Source organism: Centroberyx gerrardi, chromosome 9 (assembly GCF_048128805.1).
Source record: "Centroberyx gerrardi isolate f3 chromosome 9, fCenGer3.hap1.cur.20231027, whole genome shotgun sequence".
Taxonomy (NCBI): Eukaryota; Metazoa; Chordata; class Actinopteri; order Beryciformes; family Berycidae; genus Centroberyx; species Centroberyx gerrardi.
Genome location: NC_136005.1, coordinates 5,749,355 through 5,770,351, shown reverse-complemented (window position 1 = coordinate 5,770,351; position 20,997 = coordinate 5,749,355). Strand labels below are relative to the sequence as shown.

The 20,997-nt window shown below is 48.0% G+C and overlaps 1 protein-coding gene across 9 annotated transcripts in view; it reads left to right on the top strand.

Moving 5' to 3' along the window:
* The window catches only part of ephb3b (eph receptor B3b), a 67,046-nt gene that overhangs the window by 31,070 nt on the left and 14,979 nt on the right, over positions 1-20,997 (top strand). For 6 of the 9 annotated variants that reach the window (XM_078285713.1, XM_071925575.2, XM_078285711.1 and 3 more), the window contains exons 2-8: positions 4,013-4,077; positions 8,800-9,472; positions 14,230-14,385; positions 15,712-16,047; positions 19,020-19,156; positions 19,804-19,966; positions 20,544-20,652. In XM_078285713.1, coding sequence (XP_078141839.1) covers positions 4,013-4,077; positions 8,800-9,472; positions 14,230-14,385; positions 15,712-16,047; positions 19,020-19,156; positions 19,804-19,966; positions 20,544-20,652 — 1,639 coding nt within the window. The remainder of the gene's footprint in view (positions 1-4,012; positions 4,078-8,799; positions 9,473-14,229; positions 14,386-15,711; positions 16,048-19,019; positions 19,157-19,803; positions 19,967-20,543; positions 20,653-20,997) is intronic. The other 3 variants (XM_071925577.2, XM_071925576.2, XM_071925572.2) reach the window with 1 other exon arrangement.

The window sequence follows — 20,997 nt, the reverse complement described above, 5'->3', positions numbered from 1 at the left end:
TGTTTGCTGTGCTGATCCCAGGTGCGTTTGACCTCCATCATAAATCACGCTTCGCGCCACGGCGATTCCGGGGGTTGCTCAAACGGCGGCTCGCTAATTGAATAGTCTTCGCAAAGCGGTGGGAGGCTGAAAAACGTTCACCTACAGCACCGCAAGCCACATCCATCACGGCGCAGCGGGAAAACACGCTTCGGATATAGAGAGGGGAGAGAGAGAAAAAAGGAGGGAGGAGGAGAAAGGGAGGAAGAAAGAGGAAAGGGAAAAGGGACAGATTCATTATTTCACGGTGGCTGAGGGAGAGAGAGAGATGGAAAATGAGTGAGAGAAAGTGAGGGATGTGCAGGAGGATGTGACGAAGGGAGCGAGGTAGAGAAAGAGAGGAGGGAAGAGAAAAAAGGAGGGAGGAGGAGAAAGGGAGGAAGAAAGAGAAAGGGAAAGGGGACAGATTCATTATTTCACGGTGGCAGGGAGAGAGAGAGGGAGAGAGAGATGGAAAATGAGTGAGAGAAAGTGAGGGATGTGCAGGAAGGGAGCGAGGTAGAGAAAGAGAGGAGGGAAGAGAAACAAAGGGGAATCAGATGTGTCATTTCACAGCGATATCTGTGTATCCGGATCAAGGGCTTCCTCCCACATCTGCGCGAGAGTGTCCAGTGTGTGTGTGTGTGTGTGTGTGTGTGTGTGTGTTTCACCACCGTACATTTGCATGTCCGTTTGCCTACAGCCTCTGCTACCAACCGTAGTTTGGGCGGCCTTCTTTATGACACTCGTTTCACAGCCTCTCTTCCGTCTGTCTCATCTGCTGCCGTTTTCCCTCCATCCCGCGATCTTCCCTTCTCATTTCAAACTTTCCAGAATCGAAAGCGCGAACCGAATCGTACCGAGCTGAAACACACAAACGAGAGACATTTTTCTGCGTGCAGGGGAGAGGTCTTAGTCGCACAGGGGTTGTTCCTTCTGCAACTCGTCCTTCTGGTTTTCTTTTTTTTTCTTTTCTTTTTTTTTTTTTTGAACCGGGCCCATTAGGCAAGCCGCCAGCGTGGTTTCAGAAGCTTTCAGGCGTTTGTTTGCTTTGAAAAATGCCTTTCTCTCTCTCTCTCTCTCTCTCTGTCTCTCTCTCTCTCTCTCCATCTCACGCTCTCTCTCCCTTTATCGCTTATAGCATGTGAGCCTGTCGTTTTGGCCGTAGCAGCCCACAAAAGCAGTTGTTTTCTTCTGTCTTTGTGCGTGGGTAGGATAAGAGATTTTTTTTTTTTTTTTGGTCACTGTGCAGGTGTTTGATTTTTGCTGTGCGGTCATGAACATTGCAGTGCAGTGTGGTAATAGGCCCTAGTCACACACACTTGCACACACACACACACACACACACACACACACACACACGCACACAGGGAGGGAGCAGCCAGGTTAGGCAGGGGTCATTCAGTGCTTTTGCTCTGGCCCATTGACTCAGGATTGGCGCTCCATTGTGGGCACAATACAGGGCTTTGCACCGAATACTCACTCACTGACCCACCCACCCACACACACACACATACACACTCACACACACACACACACACACACACACACACACACAGAGAGAGCCCGGTTAGGGAAAACAATACAGAAGCATGGAGAAAGGATAGGAAGGGTTACTGCTGCACGTGCAATCCAGAATGATCCACTACCTAAACCACTGAGTCAGGCAGGCTGTGCAGGTGTGTGTGTGTCTGTGTGTATTTTGCATATCTGATTCTGCTCTCCACCTCTCGTTCTTTCTCTCTCCCCCCCCTCTTCCTCCTCCTCTCCTCTTTGACTCTCCCTCTGTCATCGTGTTTCACTGTGCCGTCATTTTCGGCACAGGTCAGCTCTAATGACAAGCCAGCCGTACACAAGACCCAGTCATAATAATAAACAGCAGGCAGCGGAGGTGTATCATTTCCAGCACAACGGCTTACCTACCTGTGTGGCTGCCTGTAACAGGTCCCAAATCACACACTGTCATGGTATGAGTCAGGGGAAGTCCCACAGCTAATATACACTGACACACTTTCCGAGATGAAGACACTAGTAAGCCCTTATTTACGCGAGTGACAAATGTGGCTCGTTGCATCTGGCTACAAAGAGAGCTCCGGGCAAAGGCAGACTGTTCGGGATTTGTTTTAAAGCATTTCTGCTATCATTAGAGAGCATGCGATGGAAAGTGACAGGAAAGATGGAAAAGAGAGAGGGGATGGCATGCGAGCCGCCGGATTTGACCTTGTGCCATTGCGGGTGCGTGGTATGCGCCGTAGCTCACGGAGCCAGTCAGACACCCCGGAGAGACCGTTTTTTTTTGCAACTGGCTCACGGCGAAGCTTCCAGTCCATTTCACCCGAGGCGAACGAGCCAAAGCTACATTCGAAACCCGATTCTGTGTTTTTTTACGCGAGAGAAGATATCTCTCTTTGGCTGGAGCGCTCTTCCAAGTCACATTTTCTCACCGGCGTAATGGGGACAGGCACATACACATGTCGGAGGCACTGTCACTCAAAGCGTGTGGGGGAGGAATTCAATGGGAATTCCCAGCTGTAGGCGCATGCAGACTCTACAAAGCTAGACATGATTCACGAGGGGTCTTTGAGTTCAAATGTGTCTGCGTTCGAGGAGTGTCAGCCTCGGCGTTCCCGAACGCGGCGGCGGTGGCGGTGGCAGCAGGTATTCGGGAGTAGAGATGGTTGAAATGCTGCGGTTATGCGCTTTTATTTTGCCCCCATTTCCCCGTTTCCTGTCAGCTCACCAGGAAAAGAACTACTCCACGAAGAAGAAAGAGGGAGACAGAGACAGAGAGAAACGGAGAGAGAGCAAGAAATGGTGGCAGGGTGGCCCATTTGCTCGAGAGACTTTGCAAAGTCGCAGGTTCATCCCCTGCAACAGCCCAAAAAAAAAAAAAAAAAGGAAAAAGGAAAGGGGAGAAGCAGAAAAAAGGGAACATCTCACACCTTCTTCCATGACCGGGGACAGTGCAAGCTCACTTTTTGGCAGCCGCCGTTTGATCATCTTTTACCATCTTGTAGAACAGCACAGTGGTTGAGATAATAACGGTGGCTGCATACCGCGCCCTGAGCAGAAGGTAGTAAAAGACTCAACATTTATAGTCTTTCTTCTCTCCTGTCACAAAGCCAGTGTCTTTGCCAGTGGAAACAAGAGAGGGAGTGGAGAGCAGAAAACGGATTGGCAAGAAAGCACCCCTGTTCGCCATTTTGTGTGTGTGTGTGTGTATTGTGTATGTGATTTCTGTGTGGAGTAAAAGTAAGGTAAACTGAAGTGTGTGTGTTGAGAGAAAGAAGCGAAAAAGCGAGGCCAATTGAAGTGTATTGACCTCTGTTCTGGTCGAGAGCGCTTCTTTTGTGCCACCTAACTTTATTAGCCCCCACCCCCCCCAATCCAAACCTTCTGCTGGGTTATATATCTTCTGAAGTTTTACAACCTGTTACCCACTATGTGTGTGAGTGTGTGTGTGTGTGTGTGTGTGTGTGTGTGTGTGTGTGTTGCATTGCCCTGTGGGAAGCGGAACAGTTTCTCAGCGAGACTCGCCGTTGTTTCCTCTCCCTGTAAAAAGCAAACGTCTAATTAAAACTAATTAGCTAGACAAGGAGCCGCAATAAAATGTCACACAATAGCTCACAGATCACCCACCTAGATCTCTCGGTGTCTCACTCTCTCACTGTGTGTCGGCCTATCTCTCTCTCTCTCTCACACACACACATGCACACACACCCGCACATACTTCCATCTCTCGTCTAATTGAATGTAAAGTCTCCTTATGGCGCGCTTTTTCTGTCAATGAGTTATTCCCCAGCCGTCGCCCAGTTATCTGAGTGCAGCAGACTCTTTGGTCAGAGCGTCGAGCCTCTACTTCTTCTTCCGCGGATCATTTGAGAAGTTTTATGACGATGTTGTAAAACTATTGAAAGTTCTATTGATCTCGTCTGTCAGTCTGTTCCTCTTTGTCTGACCCGGTTGTTTTCTATCTATCTGCTTCTGTTTACAGAGACGCTGATGGACACGAAGTGGGCCACGACAGAATTAGCCTGGACAGCGCACCCTGAGACCGGGGTGAGTGTGTGTGTGTGTATGTGTGTGTGTGTGTGTTCATGAGAGTAAGAGTGATTTAGCAATAGAAAGACGGCGAGAGAGAGCGAAGATATGATTGTGTGTGTATAAGTAAATTCATATATAAGCAAATGTGCCCACCCTATTGTTGCATGTTTTCCCTAGTAATTGAAATGTCATGTTATGTGTGTTAATATTTGCATATTGATAGATTTACATTAAGCGTCACTCCATACCTTGTTTGTATGCGTGGGAGTGCATTCTGTATTTGATTTCTGTGTTCTGTGTGTGTGTGTGTGTGTCTACGTGCGTGCGTGTCTGCACATATGTTTACACGCCTATTTGCAATCACAGATTCCTGTACAACACCAGCAAATCACTCGACAGGATATGCATGAGCGTGCCACAGGATGCGCTTTTTAGTAAGCAGAAAAAGATACACTGCGATCTAATTTCACCGACCCACCCAGTCGCAGATGTTCCCTTCCCCTCGCCTCGCTGCACTTAAAACATTTGAAAAATGACAGTTTCCCGGTGAACGAACCCCCCAAAGACTGTGAAATATTTCCTGGCGTTGACCTGTTGCGCTTCCAGGCGTCCAAATCTCCCACGCACAAAGTGCCAGTGACAGCCTCGTCTTGCTTTCCCATGTGGTCTCCACAATGGGCTAAAGAGGAGGAAAAAGAGTCTTGACCCCTCCTCAGCTACACTTCAAAGACCGCCAGGGCCCCTCCCCTTGCCTTTGTGTGGCCCTCTGACTTGGCCCTTGTCTTTTGAGGGTTGGGCCCCCTTTTTTTTTTTTTTTGTTTTTTACCCCACCCCGCTCGCAGCGATGCCACCCCAGCTGTTGGAAGTCGCCCACCCTCCTTCTTTCCTCCTTCCTTTACTTCCGAGTAACTAAGCACTAATGAAGCCAGACACACTGGCCACCTCAGCTGCAACAATCACTAGGACGACCCCCCCCCCCCTACACCCCACACCCCTTTCGTGCCCTCCTATCCCCTTCCTCCCTCCCTCCTCCCATCCGTCCATCTTCCTTCTCTCTCCCTCTCCCTCTCTCTCTCTCTCTCCTCCCCCTCGTAAAGCTACTATGCAGCAGCAATGCTCCCACCGGTCCGGTGCAGGATGGCACAGACACTAAACAACGCCTCCCCTTTTCTTTTTCCAACCAAACCCGCAACAGATGCTCCTTTTCAGGAGATATACATACAGTGGAGAGCCTCCTGCGCTCCAGATTTCCCCCATCGCAAACCAAAAGGCTCGGTTGATTCTGTTGTTCGCACGAAGATGAATTTCCTCCCTCCCTTTTTTGTTTTGTCTCGCGGCGGAATGCGCCACAGACGGTGCTCGTCCCTGAGTTATCTTTTCTTTCCCTCCCACTTGTCCCCCCCCCCCTTATATTTTCCCCTTTCATCCTTCGCTCGTACTAAAAAATGCACTCCCCACTGCTGTCTTCTTTCGTGTCTTTATTTATGCACGACGCACTCTGCTTATGTTTATTTGTCTGCTTTTGCGGGCTCTCACAACGAGATCGTCGCAGCCTGTTTTTGTTACGGGTGACGAGTGTTTAAGAGGAGGCGATACAGTGGCTGAGAGGGCAAACAAAGCAACATACTGAGAGGGGTGGAGGGGGGGGGGGGGGGGGGGGGAGAGCAGAGACACTGAGATTAAGTGAAATCCAGAGAAACGCCCATACAGACAGAGAGAGAGACAGAAAGCATAAGAAAAAAATCATAAAACATCTAAGAAATAGACCCACTCACACACACACACACACACACACACACACACACACTCTGGCCAGCCAGGTCTGAGTCACAGCGTCTCTCTGTCTTGTTCTTGTTTGTGGAGAAGAGGCCACTTTATCTCCACCCTCTCACTCTCCCTGTCCATTAAGCTGTTAGTCACGCTCCAGAGCGGTGCACAACACGTATGGATAAGGCTACAGACAGAGATAGACGGAGGAAACCTCGCTGTGTCCATTGGGGACGAGTCCCGGGAGAGACAACAGTATACTATCTAAGTCTTGGTGCAAATGCCAGGTGTGAACGCCATTAGTGTGTGTGTGTAAGTCTTGATATCTGCAAGGCAGCGTCTTCACATACCAGGTTCCTATAGGTTCACGTATGCAATGCATATGTGTTGTGTACATGTTGTCTTTCGTCTGCTTTCAGTTCTGTGTGTCTGCATGTTGGCGTCTGGATTTCTCATTCTCAGTATCTGTGTCTGCCTGTATTAGCGTGTATGTGTGTGTGTGTGTGTGTGTGTACATGTTGCCTCCTATCTGATTTCTTCTCTGCATCTGTGTGTTGGTGTCTGGATTTCCCATTTTCACTATCTGTGTCTGCCTGTATGCATGTGTGTGTGTGTGTGTGTGTGTGTGTGTGTGCATATGCTGTGTCATTTATCCCCCAAAACAGATGGGTGGTGAAGGGGGAATTCCATTCTTCAGTAGGGGTTAATGGCTCTCCTCGGGCCTGGAATGAAGCCCGCAGGGTTTTCCATAACCATACGCCGATAACAAGATAGCTAGCTAGTTAGCCTGTAGAGATAATAACTGTTGTTAGCGTAGTACTACGAGTCTGCCTTACAGACTTGTATGTGCCCACAGCATGCTAAAACATGTTATGAACAAGCTAAAATGTTTTCAGAATTAGCCTTGAACAGCTAGTACTAGCTGAAAAACCCACACACTAATTGCTAGCACTTAGCCTTTTGGAGCTAGCATTGCAACTAACATTTAAAACTAATCGTAGACGGCGCATCTATCTGTCTAAGTTCTCACAGAGGTCAGACAGGAAAGGTGAAGTCCCAATTTAGAGCTTAAATACCACTTTTCTTACCTTTGACTTGTCTGCTCTGAGGTCCAGTTTCATCTGAAAGCAAAATCTAAAGCTTTGATTGGAAAGGACAAAGGGAAAATGGAGCGGATTGCGACTCTCGCATAACGATTCATCTTGTTGGAAATCGATGCCAAGAAACATGACCCTCTTTCACATGACCTACTTAATTCATTCAGGTTTGGTAAGCAGGCTTGCTCCAAGTGTCTGGCCCTGGTGTGTGTCTTGTGGGGATGACCTATCTCTCTACACACACACACACACACACACACACACACACGCAAGCAGACAAACACACACTCGGGCAGACAGGCTACACAAGCACACTTTGGGGAAACACACAAGTGTTTTCAAACACACACACATACACACACTTGGCTCTATCGCTTTCTTGCAGCGGGTGATTTATTACGCTGAACTAAATACCCATTGACACTTCATGCTTTTAGCCGTCCCATTGACCCGGCTGGTGATTATCGATTCCCTCTGGTCGCTTTCTCCCGCTCTCTCTCTCATCGGTCCATCGTTTTAATGCCACGGCCAAGCTACGCCACCCCCCTCTCTCTCTCTCTCTCTCTCTCTCTCGCTCTCTCTCTCTCTCTCTCTCTCTCTCTCTCCCTCTCCCTCCCTCCCTTAAGGCCTCCAGGGTCTTGGATGAATAGCCTTGTCTCCACCACATCCATATCACTGCCTTAATTAAGATGCTCAGAGCTCAGATGGAAACAACCAGCTCTAGAGAACAAATTGGTGCCTTTTTGTTGGAGTTTCGAGACTGTCAAATGTTCTGAGGCAAACTTCTGTCCCGAGAGTGCAACCTCAGGCACAATTTTCTTATAGATGTGCCTCGGCGGTTAGGACCTAAGTGTTTTAGTCTTAGGAGGTGGCAGGGTGGCAGAGTGATTTGAAAGACCATTCTGTAACCCAAAGGTCACAGGTTCAATCTCATAGTTTGAGCCATGTGTCCCGTTAAAGGGAACTTGAACAAAACACTGAACCCCTACCTGATCACTTATCATCAGTTGTTATGGATAAGAGCTTTAGCTAAAATATAAATGCAATATTTTGGTGTGGAAAGAAAGGGGAGCGCATTCTACAAACCCCCCAACACACATAGAGCACACATACACACACATAGGAATCCCTATTTGAAGTGAATTGATTTAATCGTAATGTCCTCATTGGAGATTGAAAAACGCATTAGATTACAGTGTCTCATTCCAAAGCTTTCAGAGTCTAGTTTGCTTGCGCTCATTTAATGAAGCTGGTAATCAAAGTTTAGAAAATTAAATCCCATTTTATCCTTGGTAATTCACCCCCTGGGTACTGTAGTAGCATTGAAAGATGTAAAAGAGAGTAAAAAGAGAAAGCGTGAAGGTTAACCGGCGCCTTTTCCCTCACTGTATTAGAGGACGATGCGATCATTGCTCCGTAATTGAAGCGTAATTGGTTGTGAAGCAATGTGGCTGCTACTTCCAAACAGATATGAGGTAAACATGCTGTGGTGGCTCTGCGGTGGGGGGGCTGACAGTTTGCCGTAATTGTGATGAATTTGCCGTCCTCGTCCCTGGCTCATCGCCACAGTAACCAGAGATGAAAAGCGTAGCGTGGCGAAGGCGAGGGGAAACGCCTGGGACGTAATTGAAAAGGCCCAAAAAGCAAAAATTTCATTTCCCCCTGCTTCTATCTCACTAGGTCCTAACATCCCTGTTATTCTTGTTATTCTTTCCCCAAATTATAACTGCAGGTGGACCGAGATGGGTGGATGTACATTTTACAAATCTGTGTATATGAGACAGACAGAAAGGTTGTCTATTTGTCTGTCTGCCTATCTTTCAAAGGCATCATCATCTAACCTATCCCTGTTCTTCTCCTCCTCTCTTTGCAGTGGGAAGAGGTGAGCGGCTACGATGACGCCATGAACCCCATCCGGACGTACCAAGTTTGCAACGTACGTGAGGTCAACCAGAATAACTGGCTGCGCAGTGACTTCATCCCACGCAAGGATGTGCTGCGCGTATACGTGGAGATGAAATTCACAGTGCGCGACTGCAACAGCATCCCTAACATCCCTGGCTCCTGCAAAGAGACCTTCAACCTCTTCTACTATGAGTCCGACTCAGACTCGGCCACGGCCACCAGCCCTTTCTGGATGGAGAACCCTTACGTGAAGGTGGACACTATCGCCCCCGACGAGAGCTTCTCCATGCTCGAGTCCGGACGGGTAAACACAAAAGTCCGGAGTTTCGGGCCACTGTCCAAGGCCGGGTTCTACTTGGCCTTCCAGGACCTCGGCGCTTGCATGTCGCTCATCTCAGTGAGGGTCTTCTATAAGAAGTGCTCCACCACCATCGCCAACTTTGCCGTCTTCCCTGAGACGGCGACCGGGGCCGAGGCGACGTCTTTGGTCATCGCACCGGGAACCTGTGTCCCCAACGCCCTGGAGGTGTCGGTGCCTCTGAAGCTTTACTGCAACGGGGATGGTGAGTGGATGGTCCCCGTCGGCTCCTGCACCTGCTCGTCTGGATTTGAACCGGCCATGAAGGATACCCAGTGTCAAGGTGAGTGTTTTCGCAGTAGACATTGAATCCAGAATTGCATTACTCAATTTTTGGCACGGCAAGTTGGCCGCATGGTTAGTGAGACGTCCTTCAACCGGATAAGGCATGTTCAAGCCCTATATGTCGGCAAGCATTCACCCTGCTGAACTGACCTTTAGCAAGTCAATGAACCAACTCCCAGGGTGCCGTTTTGTAGCCGACGCTGTGCTCTGACCTCCTTGAAAGGTGGGGTGGGGTGCGGGGCAAGCGAAAAGAGAATTTCCCTACGGGGATCAATGATGTATCACATTATTATTACTGTTAAGAAAAATTACATTTACATTTTAGGCACATTACTGATGCTCTTACACAGAGTGAATTACAATGAGTAAGCAGTATGGGGTCAGTGTCTTGCTCAAGGACACTTCATTGTGGACGCACACATTGGTTATTGCGGAGATTGAACCTGTATCGTTTTGGTTACAGGACACAGTCTCTCTAACCACTATATTACCTGGCTGCCACATTACTATCAGCCATTTTGTTGCCTTGTTTTCGTCGACACATTAATCCAAGGGCTGCAGGGCAGAATAACACACACTAGGCGACACTGTCAGCAGGCTGTTCATTACTCTGACCTCACTTTGGCCCGGCAGCTGGTTGATAAATAAATGGAAATGCAGAGGAGGCTGTCAGCTTATGAGTGCTGGGAGGCCCTAAGACGGTTTTAGGTCTGATGGAGAACATGACGGGTTCACAGAGGTTGAGACCAAGGTGAATTAAAACAGCAGGGCCTCAGCTGAAATGGAGTGCAGGTGACAGCACGGGGAGGGAAAGATGAAGATGAGAGGATTGGAGGGGGAAGTGTGTGTGTGTGTGTGTGTGTGAGAGAGAGAGAGAGAGAGAGTGAGAGAGAGAGAGAGTGAAAGGGAGGGGGTGCAGAGAATTAGGCCTAGGGTGCATAGGTCAAATGGAGAGATAGCAAAATGAGAGACAGGAGCTGTTGGGGTTATCGATCGGCAGGGTTGATTGTAATGCCTCTGTACATGTATGTGGGTGTTTTGTGTGTGTGTGTGTGTGTGTGTGTGTTTTGCGTGCACACATGTCAACATCCACATAGTCGACGCCGGCGGGGTTCAGAGGGCTGAATCTTCTCCTTAAAGCAGAGAGAGATGTGGCAGGGAGGACCTTCTGTTAGGTGTCCATATTGATGATCACACAGAGGGGAGGGCGGATCCGTTGCATTGCCAGCTTCTGGCAGACCCTGGATATTGAATGTGTGCCCACCCTTAGGAGGAGAGTGTGTGTGTGTGGTGTGTGTGACAGAGGGCGAGCACAGTAAATCTGATGCAGTGTGTATGTGGTTAAAAACTCATTTGTTTGTTCCTGGCAGCTCAAGGTTAAAGCCCTGGCGACTGGTCCCTGATAAAATGTTCTCTAATCAAGCCTCAGAGGAAACCACAAGGGATAAATCTCCCTCTCCTCTCCTCTCCCTCCTCTCCTCTCATCTCCTCTGGTCCACTCTCCTCTTCTCTCCTCTCTCTCCTCTCCTCTCCTCTGGTCCACTCTCCTCTCCTCTCCTCTCCTCTCCTCTCCCTCCTCTCCTCTCCTCTCCTCTGGTCCACTCTCCTCTCCTCTCCTCTCCTCTCCTCTGGTCCACTCTCCTCTCCTCTCTCTCCTCTCCTCTCCTCTCCTCTCCTCTGGTCCACTCTCCTCTCCTCTCCTCTCCTCTCCTCTCTCTCCTCTCCTCTCCTCTCCTCTCCTCTGGTCCACTCTCCTCTCCTCTCCTCTCCTCTCTCTCCTCTCCTCTCCTCTGGTCCACTCTCCTCTCCTCTCCTCTCTCTCCTCTCCTCTCCCTCTCCTCTCCTCTCTCTCCTCTCCTCTCCCTCTCCTCTCCTCTCCTCTCCTCTGGTCCACTCTCCTCTCCTCTCCTCTCTCTCCTCTCCTCTCCTCTCTCTCCTCTCCTCTCTCTCCTCTCCTCTGGTCCACTCTCCTCTCCTCTCCTCTCTCTCCTCTCCTCTCCCTCTCCTCTCCTCTCCTCTCTCTCCTCTCCTCTCTCTCCTCTCCTCTCCTCTCCTCTGGTCCACTCTCCTCTCCTCTCCTCTCCTCTTCTCTCCTCTCCTCTCCTCTTCTCTCCTCTCCTCTCCTCTCCTCTTCTCTCCTCTCCCACTATTGTACACCATTGTCATTTCTCTGTCATCCTTTCGCCCTGACTCTCCCTTTCTCCTATTGGCTCTCCTCATTCCAAATCTCCTCCTCCTCCTCCACCATTTCTCTCTGCATTGGCCTCCACCTCTCCCTCTTCCTCCCTTTCCTCTAATCTGAAGGCCGTTGCTCTCATTAATACGCCACCGGAGTTACAGTAAGGATGTCCGCATGAATATTAATCGACGAGACCTTTTTTTTTCCTGCCTCGTTTCGCTCCACATTTTTCACCCCCACTATTCTTCACTTTTTTTCTTCTTGCTCCACACTTTCCAATTTCAGCATACATTCTAATCAGTTCCTTAAGCTCTATGTTCTGCATGAGAGGGTAAGAGACAGGGGGGTTGGGGAAGAGAGAGGGCTGTGGGGAAAAAAAAGAGCCTGCAGGATTAGCATTTTCTCTGCCTCCTCCTCCTCCACCACCACCTCTCCCTCTCCCTTTTCTCCTCCCCCTCCTCTTTCGCTCTTTCTCCCTCATTCTGTAGTGGTTCCTCAAAAGGGGGAGGAGGATGAAAGGAAGCGGATGACCCCTTTACCTCATTGGAAGCGATTGATCAGCACTTTCAACCCTTCCCAGAAAAAAACTTGCCTCTTTTAATGGGGATGCTCCCTCAACATCTTTCATTAGGCTAACATGTTCAAAAACCAATACTCTCATCCCCTGCGATTTGAGAAAAATGCTTGTACTTTACCTACTTTACCTTACCTTACCTTACCTGAACTTGGATGAACTTGCATGAGCCGCTGTGCCGAATCAAAGAAGCTGTTCTCCTACCTGGTAAAATTTTAGGTAATTTCTAACCCGTTTATCAGGTAGTACTTCCTGTTAGCCGCCAGTGTGGATGACTCTGATTAATGGTGGAAGAACAAACACACTCAGTGCTAGTGTACACGGTGCAGTCGACTAATGTAGCTTTGTGCTAATATTGAACTTTCAAAAAAGGGAAAAAAAACGTGACAGGAACGGGAACCGCTCCGCTGTGGAGTTGACCTCCAACCGTGGATGTTTTCAACAGGGAGCGAAAAACAAACTCAGAAGCTGCGGTGTTAATTATCATTCTGAGGGACAAACATAACAGCGCGTCCTTGACATTGACGAGCGAATGCGCTAGTGGGTCGGCTAATCAACTGCCCCCCGTAAACTTTGCCTCTCTCACCTGCTCTCATCTTTTTTATTAAGCGCCGCGGCAAACTCATTCATCTTTTAACGAGACAGTTTATCAAAGATATGGAGCCTGCCAAAGTGTTCTGGATCACAGTGCCGCTGTCAGTGCTTCCCTGCACAGACGCATCTTATCACCTCAGTTATAAACTTCCAAATAGGCTGCTATAAACACAGATAGGGCATTTACAAAGGCCAGCATTGTTTTCATCAGATTAACTAGGCGTCACCTAATCGATAACCAGTCAGGTTGATGCTAAGTTGAAGGTAGTTTACAATTTCCTATGGCTAAGCTTTTTTTGTGGGTCAGTTTCAGCAAATGGAATTGATCCGAAAGAAGGAGAGATGCAGACTTACTTTTGAGAAAAGCCTCTTAGCATTGAGTGCATTGGGCATTACTGGCAAGTGACTAGCTTTGAGTCCAGGAAGGTGTGTGTGTGTGTGTGTGTGTGTGTGTGTGTGTGTGTGTGTGTGTGCGTACACCCATGTTTGTGTACGCATCAGCATGTGGTATGACTGCCTCTCTGATTCTCTGTGTGTACGTTTATATGTATTTCAAAAAAGACGAAATTCAGATGAAAGCACCATGCCAGCGTTTTTGCTCTGAGGGTTGTGTATGTAATTTTTGTTGACAGTCTGTTCGTGTGAGCATGGGTTTATGCAAACAGCTACATGCTGCTCAAAAACCCTTCTCCTTTTCCACTACGGTTTGCAGAGGATGTGCTCTCCGTAGGGGAGGGAGAAGGGGGGAAAAACAAAAACAAATACACAACTGCGTGCGCGCACACACACGTGCATGTACACACACACACACACACACATACACACACACACTCAAAGCACAAAGTGAGACCTGTCAGTCATTTTTACCAATGAGCTGTCAAATACAGGCCTCAAGGCAAAACATAACACACACGAGTATAAAACCATCCAATATTGTCAAGAAATTGATGCGTTTCCAACTCTTGCAGAATAAAGCCTAGGAAACATGAAAAGAGTAAAAATAAGAATTTAATTCTAAAATGAGATACTGGCCATTTGAAAAATATGATTTATTCAAAAATGTGTACTTATTTAAATTAATTGAATGCATGAAAGTGAAGTAAGCTCTTTATTTTCTTTATTATTGAAGTAAGACCTTTTCTTCTAAAATAATCACATTTTAGAACCATCTGTGCTTTGTAAATATTTAGCAATGCACATGAAGAAAAAATGTTTTATGCAAAATGAATGTATAACATTTTTGAACACAATGCTGCATCTGTTTAATGGCTAGTTCCTATGCCATTTCATTGATGTCAATACCGGCATCTTACATCATCACTTCGCTTTGTTGTCTCTAGCGTTAACCCTAACCCACTGCTTCATATTCACACTCTCTTTTCTCCATCTCTCGCTCTTTTGCCATCAGCTTGCAGTCCTGGCACCTTCAAGTCCAAGCAGGGGGAGGGCTTCTGCTCGCCCTGCCCGGCCAACAGTCGGGCCAGCTCAGGAGCAGCCAGCATTTGCTCCTGTCGAAACGGCTACTACCGCTCGGACACCGACTCCCCCGACTCCCCCTGCACCAGTAAGTCGAGACACCGTTCTCTTGACTGTATAGATCTCAAACGAAGGACTGGGTATCGGTGGCAGTCCCCGGGATGCTGCCAAGCTTTTCCCTGCTGTGGTTATCGGACATAGACAGACTCTGTTACCACGTGGTAGTCATAATGTAAGTGGTCCCGAAAGGTGCCAATGCTATTATTTGCTGCTCCCATAGACAACAAGACAACTGTTCCCCCAGCCAAAATGTTTGTGAAACACTATTATAGATAATGTTCTGATTATTAGACGGAAATGTGTTTACACCGCATCACCAGCCAGCAAGCAAATGTGTTGGTAGCCATAAAACCTCATTCTTGCCTGAGAGGCAAAGGTTAACTTTCAGACTCCCCTCTCTGAACTTCTCAGTAGCGTTTATCGCCCCAGAGGAGTCCATTCCCACCGTGCTGCACGGACGGCAAACAGTTCCGCTTGCTTTCCCAACGTTATCCAGAACGTTATCAGCCGACTTTCCCCCCCCACGCAGTCTATCTCTCCCAGAGCCGCCATCTCTCTAGAGACAGAAAGTGGAGGATTTTTTTTTCTGGTGGAAGTGCCTTAGTTAAGAGCAAAGCAACGCACATATTCAGGAACTAATCCGCTCACTGGTGAAGAGAGAGGAAGGTCTTTTTTCTGTTGTTGTCGGGGGGGTTGTTTGATTCTCCCACAGTGCAGTGAGAGATAAGGCTCCAGTAATTGGATAAGAATTGCCAGGGCTCTGCCAATAGTTTGTCTCGCTCGTCCCCCCCAGCACTTTCCACACACACGCACACAAAACACACACACACAGTGGAAGTGAGCACGCAATTCTAATTTGAACTCCTGTCCTCTTTTTTTCGAAAGAACTGCTGCAACAATCTCTTGTTATGTGGAAAAAAATATTTCTAGTTAATGCATGAAAAATGGACTAATACCACAGCACAAGGGATGGCTCATATTTACTGGGTCATGGATTGTGTTGAATAGCAAAGAAATAAGAAATATGATAAGAAACCAAAGACATGTTTGGAGCTGTCTTACAATTCCTGTAATGAAGTACACTGCAAATGGCCTACAAATGCTTTGCTACACAGCTATAGCATATTGAATGTATTGTGTATGTAGAATGTAAACTATGTCTTGCATTATATGTGGGCTCCTGTTGTATGTGTGTCACGATGTACTATGAATCTCTGTAAATTGTCAGTATGTCTCTGCACTGTCACCAAGGCAAATTTCTTTACACCCATTGTGCATGGAGATTAAAGTAATTCTGATTCCAATCCCATTTTCCTCATCTCCTCCACTCTTCCCCTCCCCTCCCCTTCCACAGCTGTGCCCTCCGCGCCGCGCAGTGTCATCTCCAACGTCAACGAAACCTCGCTGGTGCTGGAGTGGAGCGATCCGCGCGACTCGGGCGGCCGCGACGACATCTTCTACAACGTCATCTGCAAGAAGTGCCTGCCCGAGCGGGGCATGTGCTCACGCTGCGACGACAACGTGGACATCTCGCCGCGCCACCTGGGCCTGACCCAGCGCCGCGTGGCCGTCCGCAACCTGCAGGCCCACACGCAGTACAGCTTCGAGATCCAGGCGGTCAACGGCGTGTCCAACAAGAGCCCGTACACGCCGCAGTTCTCCGCCGTGAACATCACCACAAATCAGGCCGGTAGGTGCAGCCGTCTTGGAGGTTGACGCAGTTAAAGTTATTGAATTCGTAGGCACCGACGAGTAGGGCTGGGTATCGTTTAAAAAATTACGATACCAGTACCAATACCAGTACCCTTAAAGTGATACCGATACCAATAGAGTACTTCATTCGATACCTTTTTTTTTTAACGTTTTGGTGGCATCTCGGCACGCTGAACTGCCAACTCCGTCACACACACCGCGCTCGACTTCACCACAGACTGTATGGGTTGTAGCTGCTGCGGTAGCGGGCCAATCACACGTCGCATTAAATCGAAGAACGCTTGTGGTGATTGGCTGCGAGCAAAACCATACAAATAGTCATTTTTTTCTAGATCTGTGTACAAAAAGTATCGAATGCAGGTATCGTTTGACTGGAGAAGTTTCGATACTACTTGGTACTGGGTTATTTCAGTCGATACCTTAAAGGTATCGAGTACCGATACCCAGCCCTACCGACGAGTTTCAAAGGCTAAAGAAAGATAGAAAAGAATGTCGAAGAATAAGTTCCGCGGCCCTTGAGAAGCACTGATCAATTTCTTGTATGCATGTAGGAGTATGTTACATATATTCCCTTTTGAGGAGGGATTGAGAAGAAAGAAATTCTTCTGAATGAGCATAGAAAGGGACCTTTTTCACACGCCCACAGTGTGCTCTGTACTAACACCACTGCAAATAGCAATAGCGAGGCAACGTGTATTCAAAGCGTTGAACCTGCAGTATTCTAGCTGCCCACTGCTTCCAACCCACCACTCCTCCAGCCCACAGCAACAACAGTAACTAGGCCAATGTAGCAATCTGTGCGGAGCCCAATGTAATTTTTCTTTCAGACAAGATTGAAGCTCAACTAATGTAGAATTATTTCAGGTAATAAGGATAGGTTCTGTGTGCATTACGATTTTTTTTTTTGCTAGGAGATTTATTCTGTAAATTGAATGTCAGGGTTAATCCCATTTCAGGTTGAACGTATTGCCTTGGTGCATGATAAGAATGATAAGAAGTGTGTGTGTGTGTGTTTCGTTTTTAATTATCTTGGGAAAGCTGGTATTTTTAGTGGGCTGAGTTTGGCCCAGAGTTTACCTTAAACGACCTTAATGAGGTTCAGTGCTGTTGAGCTTACTCTACATCGTGGCCTGTGTGAGTTGGTCTCTGTGTGTTGAGTTTCTCACAGGGTTTTGGAGCTGTGTTTTGGGTGTGTTTAGTCACTATGTTAAATTTACTCTCCAGGCAGGCTCAGACAAACACCAAGGATTATCCTTCCACCCCTTGCTCCATCCCCCCATATCTCTCTCTCCTCCACGGCCTTGTGCTTCTAACCTCTCCCCTTGTGTTCCTGCTCTTAAAAGACGCCTCAAGAATGAATTCTGTTTGCGGGTCTAGGACCCCAAGGCCCCACGGGGCCCCATGTGAGGGCCTCATTGTTTTAAGAGGGGTCGGGCACTGGGGTGACAGGGAACGCTGTCCATCCTCGGGTGCCCCAGGTCAGCCGGGTGCAGATAGAGAGGAGAAGGAGAAGGAGAAGGAGGGGCAAGAGAGCATCAACTGTGATCAGATTATCTCCCGCTAGTCCCAGGACCATCCCTACATATGCATTCACCTTTTAAGACCCAAAATAAATAGTGGGGCAGCGATAAGCCCCGGGGGCCACCTCCATGGTTACTCCACGGTCTTGTCCCGAGGAGGGCCCCTAATCCCTCAGGCTGGAGTGACCAGGGGATCTGCCCAGGAAGCATTGTCTTCTGGGGGAAAGAGAGGGACCGAGGAGGGCCTGGATGGATGGGGCAGGGGAGGGGAGGGTTTGGGAAGCAAAGAGAGAGAAAGAGAGAGGGAGGTCTGGCCACAAAGACAAGCAGCAGAGGGAGAAAAGAAATACAAGGGAAAGGATCAAAGAACCGGACCTGGGGATTATAAAGCTTTTAACAAAAAGGGGGAGATTGAGGGAGGAAGGGAGGAATGGAGGAATGGAGGAAGGAAGGGAGGGAGGGAGGCCGAGACAGAAAGGGGATGTAGGGCTGCAACGGTGAAAAGGGAAGATGAAAAGTGAAGACCTGGAGAGGACAGTAAGAAAGGGATGTAATTGGAGAAGGATCGTGTGAGTACAGGAAAAAGTGAGAAACGTTATTTTTGGAGAGAACTTGAAAAGGAGGTGCTACTGTAGAGAGACAGCTGGAGTTATGAAACAGAAAGCATGGAGTAGAGAGAGAAGAGGGAGTGAGTCAGAGGTGCAGAACAAGCCTGAACTTAGAAAGGAGGAAAGGGAGACAGGGAGGCAGACAGCACTTTGCCGGTAATAGGCACATGCGAACAAAGCATGAAAAGCTCTGGTGGGTGGGGTGACAGTGTTTTATGTTTGTCTGTGATTGTGTGTGTGTGTGTGTGTGTGTGTGCATCTGTTTGTGTAATTGTGTGTACATTATATACACGAAACATTAGTGTATATAGGGTGTGCGCGTCTTTGTGCAGTTGTGTGTAGGTATATACACAAGGCATTAGTGTGTACCATTTCTTGCTTAAAAAGAGAGCAAAACATGATTTTTTCCAAACACCTCCTCTTGGGGATGGCGCAAAAGTGCAGCAGTAGTTCATGCAATAAAAAGTTAGAGATGTCTAAATCTGTATGTGTGTGCCTGCGCCTACATTAGTTTGTGTGTTTGTGGCAGAGGAAGCTGGATGTAGCAGAGACTAAGCCATCAGTTTTGCAGTTTGATTCTCTTGTCAGAGGGGAATTAGACATTCCCCTTCCCTCCCCAAGGACTCTGGGAGGGAGAATTTGAGCGTTAGTGGGGAATGGTTCTGCATACCAACTATTGGCCAAAGCTACTCACAAAGCCCTAGTCTAAGACTTTGTATTTGGGCTTGTGTGGACACACAAAGGGCATAGAATTTGGAAAGACATAACACAGCAAACGGCGCATAAAGCGGATTTTCCTCTTCTTCTTTTGACCCTCACAGCTCCGTCTGCAGTGCCGACGGTTCACCTGATGGCGGCCTCGTCGAGCACCATGAGCCTGTCCTGGCTGCCCCCGGAGAAGCCCAACGGAATCATTCTGGATTACGAGATTAAGTACCATGAGAAGGTAAGCGGCAATGTAAGTCAACGCCTCTAATTCGATCCCATTTCATCGGCTCTTGCGGCCTCTGTGGCGTCTGTGTGTCTGTGAATGTGGAAAACAATGCCTTTGCTGATAAACAGAGACCGTCACCGTTTCCCATCTTTGCTTCGTTCATCATTTTCCCTTCCTTCCATCCCTCTGTCCTTCCTTCCTTCCCCTTTCTCCCTTCCCCTCTCTCCCTCCTCCAATCCTTTCCTATATTTCCATTATCCTCTGCCCTTTTCTGTTTCCCCTAATTCCTCCCTCCTGCCCTCCTTCTTTCCCTCCCTCTCTCGATCCATCCATTTGAAAGTTTCAGTATTTTGCAGAGGCCCAGAGAGCTGTGACTGGATTTGCCTCGGGGAGAGAACAAAGGCACTCGCAGTGTATATCCGCTCTGTTTGTTGTCTTGTCCTTCTCTCGTCGGATTAACACCCTGGCTCCAGTCTCTCTCTATTTCTCTCTCCCTCCATATTTTTTGTCACGTGCCTGCATGCTTAGATTGGTCGTCCATGTCGGGGCGGGTTGAGAATCCGAGAGGGGATGAAGATGAATGAGAGAGCGGGTTAGGGGGAGGGCTGTTATTTGATATTTCTTTTGGTCACTGATTTGGATTTGGACACTATTTATCTCTGTCTCGGCAGGATCAAGGTGAGGCCATCGCCCACACCATGACCGCCCAACGGAGCTCCGCCCGCATCGAGGGTCTCAAGTCCGGTACGCCGTACGTGGTGCAGGTCCGCGCCCGTACGGTGGCCGGTTACGGCCGTTACAGCAGCCCGGCCGACTTCAGCACCAACCTGCAAAGTACGTCACTCCAACACCTATTTTATTACCCAGGGATATATCGGGATATTTGTGGCTTAGCAGCAATACCTCTATAATAGTGCTGTGCATAAGCCTATGAACATAATAGAGGCTCAAAAGCTTATGGAGCTAGAAGCTACTATGCCTATTTTTCATGTAGAAAGAAGTAAAATCCTTGTAGGGGAAACTGACTTGCGATTTGGTGGAAATCTCCCATTTCCTAACAGTCAGACTATCAGCATCAGTCTTGCTGTACGTCGCACTGATCATTAAACAGACAAAGTATGAGAAACCAATAGTCTAACGGGCATTATTGCCAACTGCGTTTCCCTCTCCCAGGATGCTTGCCATTCCCTTTGATACAGCCTGAAGAACACAAGGGCATGATTTCAGTTATGTAAGCATACAATTCTGGAGTAGGCGTGAGAGGAATACAAACCTATAGATAGACCTACAGCAGAGTAGAGAGTGAGACAGTCCATCATACAAATGGATTTGCCTATATTGAGGCTAGTGTGGGTGTATATTTAAACGACAAGCTCTTTGAGTAACCTCTCTCTCACTTTTGACCCCTCAGCCGACCCGCAGAAGTCTCTGCAGGAGCAGCTGCCCCTCATCGTGGGATCAGCCACTGCCAGCTTGGTCTTCATCATCGCGGTCGTGGTCATCGCCATCGTCTGCCTCAGGTCAGGGTCTGAATCCATTCTCAGCCTCCGAAGCAATAAATGAAACATGAGCCTGAGACATCATTGAAAAAAATAGACTTACTCAGTTTGCATGGCAATAGTGCAGCCAAGGAAACAATCGATATTGCGGTAAGCTTACACTAAGAGTGTAGCATGATACTCTTACAGCGACTTATTTACTATTGTCAGATCTACAACATGAACATACTTTCAGCCAGCAAGGGCTTAAAGAAGCATTTGCAGAAAATGCATTTTCCCTTCAAGTTGAAAACAAGTGAGATAACTTCAAATGTCAACTTTATTTGCATGTCCTCCAAACCACCCCAGAACAGTCACAGTGGATTG